General features: G+C 37.5%; 2 protein-coding genes across 2 annotated transcripts; both read left to right on the top strand.

The window, feature by feature from the left end:
• The first annotated feature begins 2739 nt into the window (after positions 1-2739).
• On the top strand, positions 2740-9200 carry LOC143890418 (protein trichome birefringence-like 24). Its single transcript, XM_077395084.1, has 3 exons — positions 2740-2974; positions 3695-3972; positions 7957-9200. Exons 1-3 carry the CDS (start codon positions 2746-2748, stop codon positions 8731-8733), a joined length of 1284 nt encoding a protein of 427 aa, XP_077251199.1. The 5' UTR covers positions 2740-2745; the 3' UTR covers positions 8734-9200.
• Positions 9201-10281: 1081 nt separating this feature from the next.
• LOC143889311 (high mobility group B protein 13-like) lies at positions 10282-13125 on the top strand. Its single transcript, XM_077393486.1, has 11 exons — positions 10282-10822; positions 10920-11036; positions 11153-11395; positions 11509-11537; positions 11627-11732; positions 11813-11878; positions 11973-12038; positions 12121-12225; positions 12323-12414; positions 12499-12583; positions 12684-13125. The coding sequence occupies exons 1-11, from the start codon at positions 10373-10375 to the stop codon at positions 12807-12809; spliced, it is 1485 nt and encodes a 494-aa protein (XP_077249601.1). The 5' UTR covers positions 10282-10372; the 3' UTR covers positions 12810-13125.

Below are 13125 nucleotides of genomic sequence, written 5' to 3'. Positions count from 1 at the left end.
CAGCGGTGAAACAACCTAAACAGACACAAATTTTGTAGTCCGCGGGACCATTTTTTGATAATGGGACAAACTTACCTTGTTTTTCGTGTTTTTTGGTGCGTAAGTTAGGTTGGAATTTAACCTTCCGACTCTAGATTGAAGAACAAAGCCTTGACCATCGAGCTAGAAGCTCAATCACCTTGTTTTACTTTGTTTTAATGGAATGTCAAAAGCTATTACCATTCTCAAAAAATTCTCGGCAGCCAATGGGATAATGTAAAACAAAGTGATTTAGTCATGTTATCAAAACATGGTGGTGTGGATATCAGTAACCCTTTTATATCATCTGTTCACATGCACTCACTCGCTGGCATTCTTGAAAATGCTATTGATATTTTCACTACCGTATTTTGACAATGACACAAACTTACCTTACCTTTTTTTCTTTCTGATTGGCTGCTTGGAGCTTTTTGGGAAGGGAAGTGATATATCCGCCCCTTTTGATCCCCGCCCCTTTTGATCCCTAGGAACACCCCCTTGTCAGTGTATGTGGCAATCAGGGGCATTGAATTCTACTGACATAAGTACAACAGCCCCTCTTTGGTCATTGATACACTGACAGGGGGTGTTTCTGGTGATAAAAAGGGGCGGATATATCATTTCCCTTTTGGGAATTGTCATAGCTTTAGGTGGCAGGGTAAAACATAAAAGACAAGTTGGGTTTGTGTTTTTATCAAAACATGGCAGTGGGGGAATTAATAGCCATTAAATAATGGAAAATGATATCACCACCGACTTTTAATAATGGAGTTCTCTTTAAGTGCACTCTTCTCTTTTATAAAGTCTAACAATTCTCGGAAGAGATCTGGTAGGCAATTTCTCGGAAAGCCATTTTGCGGCTCACTTTTGCAAGAGAGAACATCCACACAGGCTGACTTTTTAGCAGATTTTGTCCTATTCATTTAGGCCACGTTTGGGTACCCACAAGATTTAGGTTTGGATTTCTCACATTTGCAGTTGAGATTTGGAACTGGATTGGATCCTTCGATTTCCAAATTAGCCATTACAGTAAAAGAAAAAAAAATCTGATTTTCAAATCTTTCCTGCGAGACACTATTTGAAAATCCATAGTTGTTGCAATTACCTTCACCCTTGCTGCTCCTCGACCTTGCTGCAATAGCAAGACATCCCTCCCTCCCTCCATCTCTCGTACAACATCAGCTTGGGGATGATTGATGTATTTTGTATCCAAAACTCAAATCCAAATCGAAATACAAAAACACGAGGTATCCAAACGTGGCCTTAATTCATCTAAGGTGGCTGTTATTTCCTGCAAAAGTGAGCTGGCTTTTGGCGAAATTGCCCAGCAAATCCTGTCTCATAATGCTATAAAAAACCATTAAGAAGTGCATTTAATAAGATGAGGATTGGCGTTATCAAAATAGGGGATTGGTCACATCATTCTCCTCCTTTAAAATAACATCTCATATGGCAGATTGGTTGATCGTCTAATGGACGGATGGGATTGTATAGTTGGTCCAAGCATGATGGTTGGTATATACATAGGCTGTTGCTATGATACCTTTATCTTAAGTGGTGGGCCACCTTATCTGTGCCATAGCCGCAATATTTCACTGACTACCCTAAAAAAGGACATTGAAGAATAATATCATCAAGAGGCTGTTTGGATACCAATATTTTAAAATCTTGGATTTCCTCAAAACCCTGGACGGGAGACGAGAGAAGAAGGAGACCGTCCGTCGTTTTCTAGTTTCTTGCCCCTCTTTTCGTCAAGCGAGAGAGTAGGAGATCATCCTGTGTTTCCAGGTTTTAGAAATCTCAAGATGGAGGAGAAGGGAGAAGATTTCCAAAACCTGGATTTCTTATTTAAAATCTCATGTCAAAACTAATTAAAATATTAAGATCCATTGTTTCCCTACCACACCATGCTAACTAGCAAAGATATTACCAAAGCTTCTTTTCTTGTGCGAATGTGTATTAAGCAAGATTTACTAAAATGCATCTTACATGTTTTTTTTAATGATTGGTTAAGAGTCACCTAAACATTGGAAAATGATGAAATGCCAGGTTGATTAGAAGAAAAGCAATTATCATAAGAATCCTATTCAAGTGAAAATGACCCCATACATCCTTTTTCTTTTGTGAAAGTAAGGCTGCCCTATCAAAGTTATTGTTGAAAGTGTGAGTTGGTGGTGGGGTCCGATCCATAGACAGATTTTTTCACCTCCATACTTATAAGGGATAAAAAAAAATCCTACAGAGGTTGTCATCCCTGTACTGATCGGAGGGTTAGGATCATCCTATAGAGATGGTTTTAGGATCACAACTTATTTATGTTGCGGCCCAACAAATGAATGGTTTGGATCATCTTATGGAGTGGTCCCCATTGCATTTTTTTAAAAAAAATTCAGGCATCTAGGTGTGGACACCATACAAGAACTACTCTATATGCTAAGATACCTGACACCCCCTCACCCACTCTTTTGAGTTGGGATCCTAAGACCTAAGTTGTTCTCTCACCGACTATTTTCTGTTGGGAATTGATATATGAGCACTCTTTTCACACTAGGGGTGGCTCATGGAAGAAAAGGGGGCGAATTTATCATTTCCCTATTTATTTTGATCGTATTGTATTGCACAACAGAAACAAATGAATGGTTTGGATCATTGAAGCGAGTGGGCCCCATTGTATTTTTAACATATAAAAACACGAATATACAGTACATTTCCTAAGCACGAAAGAAAATGGCGATGGAGACGAGGTTTAATTGGAATCCATGGTCTCTTTACAAAAACAACCATATTTTTGTGAAATTATTCATTTCAGTCCTTCTAATGGGCCTTGCATTCCGTCTCTTCTTCTCGGATTCGATCCAGCCCATTTCGGACTACCCTTTTGTAGAAAAGACGGGCCCTTCGGATCCGCCGTTTCTTGGACAGACCCTGGAGAATGAAGATCAGAAATCTCAGAAAGGTTTGTAATTTTTGAAAATTTTGAGTTGGGTTTTTTGGAGACAGCTATAATGAAGAAAATTAAGCATAAAAAATGGAGCTTTTGGTGAAGAAACCCTAACATAATAGAAATTGGAGCTTTTGAGGAGTAATAGAAAGATAGAATGAATAAACCCAAACATAAAAAGAAAATAGAGCTTTTGAAAAAATAGGCTAAGTATTTTTTTTTTCATTTTGCCTTTATGACTTCAGACGAAATTGGTTTTGTTGTTTTTTGCTTAGCTAAATTGAGGTTTTTGATGTTGGGTATTTCCGAGAATGTAGTTGGGCATCATGAGAAAATCGAAATTAGTTGATACTGAGTACTTTTCGATGATTTATGATATCTGGGTATGGAGGAAATTAGTTGAATTTTACATTGCCTTGAAATTCTGTCTTAGAAATTGATAGTATTGCGGTGATCTTCACGAAAAAGTGAACATTCTATATCCTTCAAAATAACAGTGAAAAAATGTTTTTTTTTGCAGCAATTATTCTTATATACTGGGTTTTGGTTTCTTGTACTAACATCTACTCTAATGGGTTTTTCAAGTACTATCTTTGCGTAGCTTCATTTTTCATTTTTTGGCTAGGACTGAAATTGATATGCAACTATGTTAGTGAAACAACCAATTAGTCCAGAAGCTTAAGCTGTTAGTGTTGGTGTTAATTAATCATTTATACTTCAACAATGTTAATGCAGACAAATGCGATCTTTTTAATGGAGATTGGATCCCAAACCCATCGGGACCGATTTACACTAATGAGAGCTGCCACGTCGTCGAAGCTCATCAGAACTGTATGAAGAATGGGCGACCCGATTCAGGGTATCTTTATTGGAGGTGGAAGCCCAGGGATTGCGAGTTACCTCTGTTTGATGCGGAGAGATTTCTGGATTCTATGAGGGATAAGTCATGGGCTTTTATCGGTGACTCAATTTCTCGGAACCACGTCCAGTCGTTGCTTTGCATTCTCTCAAAGGTATATTTCCTGGTTCTTATTGCATCTTACTGGCTTTCATTTCCTTTGGATTTATATCTAGCAATTTGTATTTGGAAAATCAATATAGACTTGACCCTTGAAATCAGAAACTGTGGTTCTTATTTACGTGGTCTGTAACTCTGCTTCCAGCATTTTGATACTTCTTGTTCTTCTGTGATGGTTTCAGTTATTTTACTATTTCTGATTTAAGAAAGATTTGGCTTACTTCTGTTAATGTTAACTTGAGGTGACTAATTTTGATTGTGTATAGAAAATAAATGATTGTTATGTTATAGTTTCTCCAATCCAAGAATATAAAATTTCTGATATTGTGGAAAAGTGCATTTTGAACATTAAATTTTCTGTGATTATAGACGGAAGTACGGAACATCACCTTTGGACTATGAAAGGTGACTGATAAGTTCTCGACAGCATATTTGAAATCAGTTCTTTCTGTGTAATGTGTGGAAGACCTCAAATATCATAACTCATAAGTAGAAACCATTCAACAAAAACTCTTCTGCCAATGTAATTCAAAACCAATGTTAGTCTAACAAAGATAAATAGTATATTCTCAACTCAACAAAGCCTTTGTCCCAAACTAGTTGGGGTCGGCTAAAGATAAATAGTATATACAAGTAAAATACTGGGTCAATTAAGGGAAAATGCCTTTGCACAGCAGACTGAAACTGAACCGCCAAGATTTGGTCTGGCACTAACTTGGAGAGATACTCAATTGGATTCTGTTGTTGATATAGCTGAAGCACATCTCAGAGCCTCTGATATCTGCATCTTCTCCATTTGGGAGATGGTCAGCTAATGATTAAGGGTGACTTCTTTTATTGCATTTGATGGGCAGTTGAAGGTTTAACAGTCTATGAGATTGTTAACATGTTCATGACTAGTGGGGTCCAGTTCGGACATCTTTAGGGAAATATACTTGTTAGCTAGTGACACAGCTGATTCAGAGTTTAGAGCTTTTGATAGGATCCTGTTTTACATTTATAATTTGGCTGATGTTTAATTAATCTCTTTATATTTGATAAAATAAAATCCTTGCATACGCATACATTTTCCACTGAAAGGCAAAACATAGCGACGCAGTCACAAAAGTGGGGACTACAAATTTGAAGAATAGAATCCAACTTGCAACTTACACAGTGAAGAAGAATTGAGAAGAAGCAAGAAGGGATATCAATATCTAACTCAACTCTCATTCAAAATATAGTTAAGACTCCATAAGTATACCCTAAAATCAAACATAACATATCATAATCTCCTAAAAACCTAGGATGTGCTTACTTTTATAAATAGTACTTACATGAGTCCAATAAGAAAACTTTTAAGAGATGAAAGAAAAACTAAAAATAAAACATCCTAAAAATAGCTGAAACTTCTTATGTTCCGTGCTTTCCGTCGATTAATGACCGGATCTATTGATTGATTGTTTGGCCTGTCAATCGATAGTTTGGGCTTTTGATTGATGGTTGGGGTTGTCGATCGATCAATCACTTCATCTACTATCACAACTTATGAGCTTCCTCTTCACTGGTTCTTTCTTGGTCTGACCCGGATCTTCTACCGATTCTTGTGGAACTCGGCCTTCATCATTCTCCCTGGGTTAGAGAGAACTCGTCCTCGAACCAACCTGTCAAGATTCAGTCTTGCTTAACTGGAAGAGCTATTATAATGATTTCAATTGTTGCTAGAGCTGAAGCAATTTGGCGGGGTCTTTGATATCTGCATCGAGTTCCCCTTTTGAGATTTTCAGCTTGCAATCAAGGGTGAGAGGTCCTTCAATGGTATTTGATGGGCCATCCAAGGCATGTGTATTCATTGGAAGCTCGATACCATTTCCATGAGATTCTTGATGTCCTTTGGTGCGATTGTCAAGGTTGTGTTGCTGATATCTTTCCGGAAACCAACTTGTTGGTTTGTGAGATGACTAATTGGGGTGTAGAGCTCCCCAAATTTTTTTCATAGAATGAGAAGCAGAACATGCCTGTGTTGCATGCAGTCTCCAGTGAAAGGCAACATTTGACATTTATGGAATGCATAAAAGTGTCCTATTATCGTTTCATCAATTATTTCCAATATTTCTCAGTGATTTTAGTTATACTATCTTGCAGATTTAGTCATCTGTTCACTCCTACGTGAGATGAAGCACATTCCTATGTTGTTTTATTTATGACCCCCCCCCAACACCCCCACCCCCCCCACCCCTCTCTCCCTTTCTTTCTCATGCAATTCCCTCGGTGTATTGCGTATGACTAAGTATTGTGTGCTTTTTATGTTAACAGTCTTTTCTTTTTGTATGATGATATTATATGTTTTTACATAGGCATGTGCATGTCATTCTGTTAGTTGGCTCAGTGAGTTGACAAATTTACATATCATCAATTTCTTTTTTGTTTTAGATCTTGATAGTTTTTCTTCGTTGAATCATTATGTCTGCTTTAGCTTTCTGGCATAGATTGATTTTGTTTTTCTTGATTGAATCATTATGAGTTCATTCAGTCAGTCAGATCTGTTGTCTTCCATTGTGTCAAAACCTTCGGCTTCTTCTGTCTCAACAATATTTTTACTTTCTTTCTTTCGTTTTGAGGGAAGTATAGGTGCATTACGGAAGCAAAAATATTACAATGATACAAATGCAATATTTGTTTAACCCGTACAGGGTTGGCACGTCGGCTAGCGTTGTGGGTTTGCTCCCCATTGACACGAGTTTGAGTCCCCTTGGAGTTACCTGATGCACGTGGTTTATGGGTGATTGCGTGCATCCATACGGATTAGTTCCGCCCTAAAATGGGGTTGGGATACCCTATGTCATAAAAAAAAAAAAATGCAATATTTGTAGTGAGAAACTCAATTAAGGAAACAGATGGTAAAGAGAGGTAACCCTATGGTTGATTAGCCCTGTAGTTTTCCAAGATTGTTAGCTAGAAACTTCACATACCAATGCGCATCGTGGTTGAAAACTCAAGCACACCAAGGTTAAATATTCTTATGCAGGTTTTGGTTTGAACTATCGCATATGGAATGGAGACCTAAGCCCCTTGTTCTGATCAAAGTTAGCCAAACGTGATTTGGCGAAAAAAAAAAAACGGGACGGCAAAATTCGAGTTTAATACGGTATTGGTTCAAAAAAACAGAAATAGAAAAAAAATGAGTTTAAAATTTTGTCATTTACAAAATATGGTGGGGGTAAAATTGGGAAGTTGGCCAAAAAACTTGTTTAAAACGTTCAAAATGCGTTTTAAATGTGTTTAAAATGTTTGCCTAAAAAAACAGAGTTTTTTTCATTGTAAAAGTTTTAAACAGAGTATTAAACAACACACCATTAAAACAGGGAAAAAAGCCCGTTTGAAATGGTGTTTTGCTAACTATGGTTCTGATAACGACCCCACTCAGTCTAGCGTCAAGGTCACAAAAGTTGTCGTGTTCTTACAAATAATGACCATCTCATAAAGCTCTCAATTCCCTTTTGTAGAATTTACTTTAGTAGAATGTTTTTGATGCAAAATCAACTCCCTGCTCTTTTTATGCCCTTCAGCCTTTAGTTACCACTCTCTAATATGCCCCCTGCCTAATGTGTTTTCTTTTTCCTTTCCTTTTCAAATAAATTCCTTGTTACTGTAGAAAAAAGATGGCTTGTTTAGCAATCGGCTCTAGAGTCATATCTTCAAAAAAAGAAAAAAAATTGGCTCTAGAGTCATCTGTATTGCATTTATCTTCTGATAACTTGCAAGTTAAAAGACAATCGTATAAGTCTGTCTGAGCTTTAATTGTAAATTTGGCCATTTTAATTTTGTGTTAGGAGACTTGTAAAACAAAATTCCTCTCATTTGGATGTTTGCACTGTAGCACTTGCTTCTCATTGTGCGTCTTCTCTCTGTGAGATGATTATTTGTTGAATACAATACCAGAAATCATGTTTCCAAAGAAATGCTGCGATTGATCAAGTTGAACAATTGTGAACATTAGGTGGAAGAAGCTGCCGAGGTCTACCACGACAAGGAATACAAATCCAAAAGATGGCACTTTCCCTCCCACAACTTCACTCTCTCAGTGATCTGGTCCCCTTTCTTAGTAAAAGCCGCTATCTCTGAAGACATAAATGGTGTCTCGACATCAGAAATCCAACTACATCTTGATACTCTTGATGCAAAATGGTCCGATCAATTTGCAAGCTTTGATTACGTGGTAATTTCTGGGGGTGAGTGGTTCCTCAAAACTGCTATTTACTGGGAGAATAACAAAGCTGTCGGCTGCCACTACTGTCCCGGGAAGAACTTGACAGACCTTGGATTTGAGTACTCATATCGCAAGGCCCTTCAGTTAGTGCTCAACTTCATCACCACGTCTGATCACAAGGGTTTAGTTCTGTTTAGGACCTCAACACCAGATCACTTTGAGAATGGGGAGTGGTTCAGTGGGGGAACTTGCAAAAGAACACGGCCATTTAATGAGGGTGAGATTAGTTTGAATGACGTGGATAGGATACTACGTAGAATAGAGTTAGAGGAGTTTAATAATGCGATCGCAGCTGGAGGATCTGAAACAGGAATGAATCTGAAACTTTTGGATACCACCCATCTTTCCTTGCTAAGGCCCGACGGGCATCCGGGTCCTTACAGGCAATTTCATCCTTTTGCTGAGAGTAATAATGCAAAAGTTCAGAATGACTGTTTGCATTGGTGCTTACCGGGGCCGATTGATAATTGGAATGATTTGATCATGGAGATAGTGCTAAATGATTGATATGTTTTAGGGGTGCAACTTGGGTGGGCCAGATTGAGGTTTTTTTTTTTTTTTTTTTTTACCTTTTCTGAAAAATGAATTGGAATCTGCCCAATCCCGACTCAATTTTATGGTAAAAGCTCAACCCGAAATCCCAAAAATCGATCCGACAATGGATTGTGATCGTCATAACCTATTTTCGTTGTCTTTGGAGCTGCCAGGCATCTAAGGTCCTCAGAGTGCCCAAGTATTTGGATGAATGGCCAGAGGGAAGAGATGAGTGCCACACTTAAGTAACCATATTTTTTTGTTTTGTTTTCTGGGTTTGTATATCCACCGTTACCATCGACTCTTTTTGGAGTGCCACACTTTCGAACTATTCATCATTTTGAGTTTTTTCTGTGTTTGTATGTATCCACTGTTGCCATCCACTATTTTTGTCTGAAGCTTGCAATTGGAAGTTGAAGCTGCTTTGGTTTGTACTTAAAGAGATCTTGCTTAATTGGGATCTTGAATCCGAGACTTCTGAACTGTTTCCAGTGAAATGCCAATGTTTAGTTAGCCAAAATACAGAATATTGCTTGAGTTGATTGCAGATGCAGCATGATTCGGTCAGGTCCTAGAACTAAATACACTGTAGAAACCAACATTTGGTTTTGGTAACTGATCACTAATGACACAAGTAAAACACAGGAGACTGGATATTGGTGTTTGAATACTTTTGCTGTTTTAAATGCAAACAAATTCCCCAGCGCATATATATTCATTAAAATGCACTGGTATGAAGAAAATTCCCCCAGCTCATGTCATGGAAGAAATTACAAAATGTGTTTCTCATTTATTTATTTAGTTCTTCAGTTTTTGAAAAAATATTTTCTTTGCAAATTTAAAAATAAAATAAAACAAGAGACACTCCCCGAGTAATAGCCGCGTCTTAACTTTTACTTGGGTGTTTAGAAAATCAGAATGGAAATTTTTAAAAAGTTTGGAGAAGAGAAACATGTAATCAAATTGGGACATTTTTTGTGGCGTGCCTAATCCATGGTAACTAGTGATTTCAATTAAAAAAATTTGCCATTTCGACCATTTTGAACTAAAAGCTTCGTCTCTTGAGCCTTCACTTACTATTTTGTAAAATATAGTGAGGCCTACCTTATTTGAAGATTCGAACCATTCATTAGTTGGGCCTGAACGTAAATAGTTTGTGCGCTCAAAATCATCTCCACAGGATGATCCTACTCCTCCAATTTGTAGATGATTTTCCGGCCCAACCTATCTACATTGGGCCCAACAAATGAAAGGTTTGGATTTTTGAGCAATGTAGGCCCCACTGTATTGTTTTAAGTAGATGTAGCTAGCTGTGGACATCATATAAAAAGTTGTGGCTATAGATAAGGATTTATGATCAAAGTATCTCATCAAATCCAAGGATAAGCAACGGTAAATTCGAATTTCAAAATGATAAGATAACTGGAACTCAGATTCCTATTAGTTCTGGTTTATTGCGTTTGAATTTCAAAAATATAACCGTTGAACGTCCCCCCTATGCTATAAAAACAAACATTGGAAAACAGGAAGACCATCCAACTCCCCAAACACCATCCTCTCTTTCTTCAAAGATCATTTCACAGACCCAAACAAATCATCTCTCTCTCTAGCCATGGCAGATGCTGTTGCCGAAACCCTAAACGACGCGGACCGTGCTTATCCCAAAAAGACAAGGACAAGAAAGCCATTGAAGCAAAAGAACACAATAGAAAATGAGGCCAACATCTTAGCAGGAACCCGTCTTCAACCCTCCCCTCTTCCCTCTGTAGATGCTGGTAAAGAAAACCAGGAAGGCCTTTCCTTGCTTATCTCACCAAAGAAAGCAAAACCCGCATCAAAGCCCAAAGATGACAAGCAATCTTTTGCAAAGGAGTTGCAAGAAATGCGAAAGAAGCTCGTTCAGATGCAGCTTGAGAAAGAAAAGACTGAAGAACTCTTGAAAGAGAGAGACGAGTTATTGAAAATAAAAGAGGAAGAACTTGAAAACCGGGGCAAAGAACAAGAAAAGCTTCAATTAGAGCTCAAGAAATTGCAGAAATTAAAGGAGTTCAAACCCACCATGGTTTGGAATTTCTTCCCTTATTTATGGCTTTAAAAAAAAAAAAATTTGAATCTTGATTTGGTTTGATTACAATGTTGTATTTCTTTCTGTTTTGCAGAGCTTCCCTTTTGTTCAGTCTTTAAGGGAAAAAGAACAAGAAAAGAAGAAGGCGTGCCCCGAAAAGAAGAAGCCTTGTCCGGCGTACATTCTATGGTGTAAAGATCAATGGAATGAGGTAACAGAGAAAAACATCATATGATTTTTAAATTAAAGAATCCATGTCCATGGTATCTTTAATCTTTGTTGTTATTCTGATAAATTCTTAAATTATTCCATCTGTTTTCAATCTAGGTCAAGAAAGAGAACCCAGATGCGGAGTTCAAAGAAATCTCAAACATCTTAGGAGCGAAATGGAAGAGCGTAAGCTCCGAAGAGAAGAAACCTTATGAAGAAAAGTATCAGGCCGATAAAGAGTCTTATTTACAGATCACAGGGAAGGAGAAGCGCGAGAAAGAAGCGATGAAGCTTCTTGAAGAAGAGCAGAAACAAAAGACAGCAATGGAATTGCTAGAACAGTATCTCCAGTTCAAACAGGTTCTTATAGGCCCAGAATATTCAATCAAAACTTAAAGTTTTCTTATTGAGGAATATGAGTCTATTCTTTATATATGTTACTGAAACTAAAACTTGCCCAAATGTTATTGCAGGATGCAGATAAAGTGAGCACAAAGACCAGGTAAAACCCATCAAGATTTTCCCAATCTGTTTTCTCTTAACATTTGGAACGTAATTAATACTTAATTGGACATTTTATGGTTTTTCCAGGAAAGAAAGAGACCCTCTAAAACCCAAGAAGGCACTATCAGCTTTCTTCCTGTTCACAAATGAACGCCGTGCAGCTATTCTTGCAGAGAATAAGAATGTTCTTGAGGTAATAGAAGGTATCTTCAATTTTTGTTTATGTTCTATTTTTTTTCATAAACTTGTCTTTGAAATGGGATTATTATACAGGCTGCTAAGATAACAGGAGAGGAATGGAAGAACATGTCAGAAGAAAAGCGAGCACCTTACGAAGAGGTTTGTTCGGTTTTTCATTTCTCTTTTCTTGACCCTGTAACCTAAAAATTCTTTGTCGTTCTGTTTTCAAATTTTATTTTCTTGATTCATACAGATAGCAAAGAAACAGAAGGAAGAGTACTTGAGAGAAATGGACGTTTACAAGCAGAAGAAAGATGAGGTAATCCTGAATTTAACTCATCCGATTTCTGATCAGATAAATTAGTAGCTGTTTAAAAAACAATGTGTTCTCTGGGAACTAGGAAGCTGCAACTTTACAAAGGAATGAGGAGGAGATAAAGAAAGTTCAGAAACAGGAAGCCCTGCAATTGCTTAAGAAGAAGGAAAAAACAGAGAATATCATAAAGGTTTGGAAAATCAACTCATCTACTAAAATGATAATATATATTTTTTAAATCAATATGAGGCTCAATTTTAGTACATCATGGTGGTGGTGATGAACAGAAAACCAAGGAAAAGAAAAAGAAGCAGAAGGAAGATAAGAAAGTAGATGCTAACAAACCCAGAAAGCCTGCTAGCTCTTTTATTTTCTTCAGGTAAAAGAAGTTGACTAGTGATGAGTGACTAGCTCATTGCAGCTGAAAAAATTAAATAACAAATGGATTTCTCTGTCATTTCAGCAAAGAAACAAGGAAGGAATTGTTGCAGGAAAGACCAGGCATTAGTAACTCAACTCTGCGAGCTCTGGTTTCAGTGAAATGGAAGGTGGGGTGTTCTATTCTATTTTTGTTACAAGGTGAAGCCATTTTTGATGTATTTATTCTCTCATGGTGTTTGCTGATCACTGAGATGGTATCAAATGTAGGAATTAAGTGAAGCAGAGAAGCAGATATGGAGTGACAAAGCTGCAGAAGCCATGGTTGCATACAAAAAGGAATTGGAAGAATACAACAAATCAGTGGCCATGGATAGTAATAACCCACAGCCATGAATGCTAGCTCCCGTGACCATGTTCAAGTGGCTCTGTTGAACATGGCCCCGCCTACTTTTAATGTTGAATCTGTTTGCCAACTTACGATTTTCGTCGGACGAGAACCGATGATTATGTTCAAGTTGGCTCTGCCTATCATTTTCACTGATAGACAATAGTTTCTACTGGTAGTTTATCAATTGCTTCTGTTGAACATGACAAGTGATCTTTTCTTGTTAAGCAATTTTCTCTTGTATTTTGATGTTATATTGATATACATCCAAAACTTGAAATTTTCATTTCTGATTAACAAATCCAGAAATAGTCGTTCCTTGCA

The sequence above is a fragment of the Tasmannia lanceolata genome, unplaced genomic scaffold, assembly GCF_043159265.1.
Source record: "Tasmannia lanceolata isolate RefF3 unplaced genomic scaffold, GAP_Taslan_0.1 ptg000013l, whole genome shotgun sequence".
Taxonomy (NCBI): Eukaryota; Viridiplantae; Streptophyta; class Magnoliopsida; order Canellales; family Winteraceae; genus Tasmannia; species Tasmannia lanceolata.
This window is presented reverse-complemented; position numbering and strand designations above follow the sequence as displayed.